This window comes from Nanorana parkeri, unplaced genomic scaffold (genome assembly GCF_000935625.1).
Source record: "Nanorana parkeri isolate BGI_ZX_2015 unplaced genomic scaffold, ASM93562v1 scaffold658, whole genome shotgun sequence".
Lineage (NCBI taxonomy): Eukaryota > Metazoa > Chordata > Amphibia > Anura > Dicroglossidae > Nanorana > Nanorana parkeri.
Genome location: NW_017306926.1, coordinates 414,548 through 419,423, shown reverse-complemented (window position 1 = coordinate 419,423; position 4,876 = coordinate 414,548). Strand labels below are relative to the sequence as shown.

Here is a 4,876-nt window from a genome sequence, read left to right as displayed (position 1 = left end):
GGAGCAGTGATTTGGGGGGAGGAGTTAATTGGGGGGAAAAGGGGGGAAGGGGGAGTTAATTAGGGCTGATGAGGGTAAATTCGTGGTGAAATGGGAACAAGCTTTGCATCCTACATGTCCACTATATTGCCAAGGGAGTCTCTGTCCTCCTGCTGCATTTTCTGCTATTTAAATCAAAATAACAAATCCATCCATGGGAAGACTAAAGCAGCACTCAGTCCTCAGGGGGTTATTGGGAACGCACTCATAGGAAATACGGATTGATGGAGGTGCCATTTACCAACAAGTTTGATATTCGGGTTCCTCTTCTTGGCCTCTTTCATCAGCCACCACTCGTACCCGCGGAAATAGTTCTGGTCGTCTGCATAGTGCATGTGGGACGGTTCCGTGCCGTCTGAGGAGGAAAAGAATTGTCGGCATTCATTATGTTGGCTCTGTATGATCACATGATCCCAACACACTGCTAACATTCATTATATTGGCTCAGCATGATCACATGACCTTATAATGCTATCCGCATTCATTATTGGCTTTGCATGACTGCACCCCACCGCCAACATTGATTATAATGGCTCAGCATGATCACATGACTCCACCACACTGCAAGCATTCACTATATTGGCTCAGCATGATCACATGACCCCATCACACTGCAAGCATTCACTATATTGGCTCAGCATGATCACATGACCCCATCACACTGCAAGCATTCACTATATTGGCTCAGCATGATCACATGACCCCATCACACTGCAAGCATTCACTATATTGGCTCAGCATGATCACATGACTCCACCACACTGCCAGCATTCACTATATTGGCTCAGAATGATCACATGACCCCATCACACTGCCAGCATTCACTATATTGGTTCAGCATGATCACATGACTCCACCACACTGCAAGCATTCACTATATTGGCTCAGCATGATCACATGACCCCATCACACTGCAAGCATTCACTATATTGGCTCAGCATGATCACATGACTCCACCACACTGCAAGCATTCACTATATTGGCTCAGCATGATCACATGACCCCACCACACTGGCAACATTCACTGCTACCTAGATTCAGCAGTGTGATTTGTGCAGCTTTACTGTAGCAGATATCTGGATATCGGGAAATTGATCATCTCATTGCCATCAGACTATTGAGAGGAGATCAATGAGAGAGCCAAATGTCTGTTTAATTATGTATTGGAAGAGGGGATCAGTGAAGTACAAGCACCGCACAGCACTAATAAGCAGAGATCAGACCCTGCACATACACAGGGCAGATACCATCATCATTGTGCAGATTTATGTTTACATTACACATAAGTCACACAGAGAGGAGTCCTGCTGGTAGTTCCAGCCCGCTATGTGCGGCAAGAGACGAGGCTGAGGGAGGAGATGACACATGGCGTACGCAATCCCTCTTACATGCTTGTGTGGCCGCCTGTAGACAATACAGCTCATAAGACACGATGTGTAATATCCGGAGACTGACAGGAAAACCTCAGTGCGGGCGCTCGGCAGCCCAGAATGACCGATCTGCAGTCTCAGAGTGGAGATAAGACGACGTTCTGCGTTTCCTGGAAGTTTATCCGCCGCGATCTCTGAGGTTTCTGCTGATATCTCTGAAATAAAATGAGGTCACCGCCATCCGTACCCCACTTCCTGCGTCACCCCGGAGAGAACGCAGCGTGAAATGTCACCACCGCCGAAGACACAAAACATGACCTTATAGAGGAACCGAAGACGGGGCGCCGTGTGCGACCTATGGAGAGGCGGAACGCCATGATTTGTACATAGGGCGGCAACAACTAATCATTAACCATCGATAATGACCATTGTTGGCAACGTCTCTCATCATCGATTAGTTGCCACTGCTCTGCTCGTCCGTTCTCCTTCCCGCTGGTGACGGCTGCAGCCGCCTGTGTCCCTTTCAATCCCCGCATGTATCTGCAGAGGCAGCGGGGACATGGACCACTGCAGCCGGCACCAGCGTTGCCACCAGTTGGGAGAAAATACTGTGCAGCTGTACAGCTGCCCCCCTCGTACCACCACTGCTGCCTTACTCCTCCTCCTCTGCCCGCCCCATTCCGCCTCTGCCTGCCCCGTTCCATGCCTCCTATCCCTGCCCCCTTCCTCCTCCTCTGCCCGTTCCCTTCTCTGCTCCCCTGTGCCCCCTCTTCTGCCGGTGTTCTGTCAATCCCTCAGACTCGAGTCCTAGGAATTGATAGAACATTGGCGTCAAGCCAGCTTTCTATTGGATATTTTAAATTGCAAAAGCCAATAGCAGACTGGCTATTGTACCCGCCCATTGCCTGCTGCCAATCAGCAGAGGAGGACTTTCTCTTTCAGTGAATACACTGCAGGATAGTCCACCTTGCACATCAGGTAGTGCAGTCAGCACCCCCACTGAATGGCTGCTGAGTGAACACACTGCAGGATAGTCCCCTGTGTGTCACAATAAAGGAACCCCATGGCGCTAGTTGGGGGTCTGTCATGCTTATCCGGCGGCTTCAATATTTTAAATCCCTGATCCAGAAAAAATACGCAGATTGGAGGTTCTGGTTTTCCGATCGTCTTCCGGTTCATTCAGTGAGAGTGCTGACTGCACCAGCTGATGTACAGGGTGGTTTATCCTGCAGTGCATTCACTCAGCAGCCGTTCAGTGATGGTGCTGACTGCACCAGCTGACATAGCGGCAGAATAAGCCACGCCCCTAAAATGCTTCCTGAATGTATCTGGGGGTACCGGTCGTGTGTGGGTTCTGCACGTTACACCCGTGTCAGTCTTCTGTTATTAAGGAGAACTATGGGGTTAAGGCTTTTCCCCATAGTTCTCCTTAGGCCCCATTCACACTGAGCGATTTATCGAGCGATTTTTGCAGCGATATCGCTCATATTTCCACACGATATCGCTCTATGTAGCTTCTCCAATCCATTTCAATGGAGCTGTTCACATCTCGCCGCTCAATATCGCTTGTAGCTCGTCGCTGGTAGCTTGTCGCTCCTACATGACCCTTTTTTCAAGCGATTTTGCTCCTGATTGCATACAGCCTTATAGGAAAAAGTCGCGCAATATCGCTCGAAATTGCGCGATTTTCATGTCGCTCAGTGTGAATGGGGCCTTAGGGTAACGGGAGGACACAAACTAGCGTCCTCCCGTCACCCTAGGCTCAGTATATAGGGAGCTACAGCTCGCGGTATACTGAGACGACGCAGCTGGAGCGGATCCCGACATCAATGTTGTAGTGAAAAGCACCCCCCCCCCCTCATAGTTCTCCTTTAAGGACGGGGTCACTTTAACCTGAACGGTGCCATTTCATAGGTGACATTCCTGCGTTGTACGTGTAGCGTTGCCGGGAGTCCCGCGAAGGTCATATTTCTTAGCGCTTGCTGTTTGCGGTGCTGGCACTCCGAGTCTGCTTCCTGTACATCACCCCCCAACGTGCAGACACTGAGAGAGGAAGTTGTGGTTGGCTGACTTGAATCTGCAGACTTCCTCCTGTGATCCGGGGAAGTTTTACCATCGCGGGGGAAATTTCATTTTTCAGAATGTAAAAACAAATGCGAAAGTTAATTTTTAGGAATCGCGCCGCGAGTGAAAGGCGCCATGACCTCTGAACTTCCCTGCTCCCCCCCCCCCTTCCCCATGATATGGGTCTCTGGGCTTCTGTATGCAATGCAGGCAGATCATGGCTGGGGGAGGAGTCCTCAGCCCTGGTGCAAGCAGTGGGCTGGCTCTTGGGAGGAGTTATGCAAATATCAAAATGCCTTGACAGGTGCGGGTGTGTCTGGAGGGGTGGGCGTGCCTAGGCAGGCTGTATTTGCATAAGTAACGCCCACATGTGATGCTGAGCCTCCGTGATTGAAAGGCCTGAAATCTACCGAATGAAAGGGGCGGGGCCAGGGACAGTCAGGCTGGGGAGGAAAGTACTAGATGATGCTGGACATCCTGAATAAAGAAATCTAAGGACTGGTGAGCTGCAGTATGTCACTGATTTAAGTTCAGATTCTCTTTAAGAACCCCTGTGGGGGATTTTTCCTCTTCTTTCGGATGTTGGGGGCCCGTTGGAGAGATTTCACATCACTTCCTGTCTCAGAGATAGAACAGGAAGTGAGGGAAAATCTCTCCAGAGGCAGGGGATTTTACCTCTTAGTTGTCAACGGAACTGGTGTCCCCCATGGAAGATTTATCCTCTTCCTGGTTTGGTGACAACTGGAACATTTTGGACTTCCCCCTCTCGTTGAGAATGGTCACGGGGACACAGAGAGGACGAATCTCCCCAGAGGGGACACAAATGACGATATAAGGTTGGCAGAAGTGACAGGAAGTCAGAGAGAGCCAAGGGGGCCCCAATCTGGAAATGTCGGGTTCCCAGGGGACTTCAGGGGAGAATTTCTCAGCAGAGATCCGCGCAGGGCTGAGGATCTGATTGGCTGTTTAAGCAGAGGTAGCCAATCAGTGACCACGCCTCACGCAGATCCCGCCCCCCCGCTGTAGAAGAAATGGAGGGATCACTTATTCCCCCCGGAGGTCCGACCTCAATGTACACCATTTACAGACATAATACCTGCCCCCTCCCCCCGGAGGGATTTGGGCTCCTCGGGGGCGGGCACCGGAGGAGGTTGGTAATGTTTTGTTTATTAGCGGCTGACACATAATGGCGGACGTCACCTGTGGTCTGCGCATCGCCTCCGATTTCCACTTTAAAGATCTGCAGAGAAGCCCCGAAATTCGGCTGCAAAAAGAAAAAAAAAAACAACAATGAGTGGAGACGTCTCCATGACGATATCACTGATGATTGTCACATGACCCAGAGGAACCTATAAAATCTTCATGTAAAACATCCAACCCCCCCGGCAACCGTCCTGTATACA

General features: G+C 50.5%; 1 protein-coding gene across 1 annotated transcript in view; it reads right to left on the bottom strand.

Annotated features, from left to right (window-relative positions):
• GALC (galactosylceramidase) overlaps nucleotides 1-4,876 on the bottom strand; it is a 22,845-nt gene that overhangs the window by 17,702 nt on the left and 267 nt on the right. The window contains exons 2-3 of the mRNA XM_018563353.1: nucleotides 4,674-4,737; nucleotides 281-394 (exon numbers count right to left, since the gene is read on the bottom strand). Coding sequence (XP_018418855.1) covers nucleotides 281-394; nucleotides 4,674-4,737 — 178 coding nt within the window. The remainder of the gene's footprint in view (nucleotides 1-280; nucleotides 395-4,673; nucleotides 4,738-4,876) is intronic.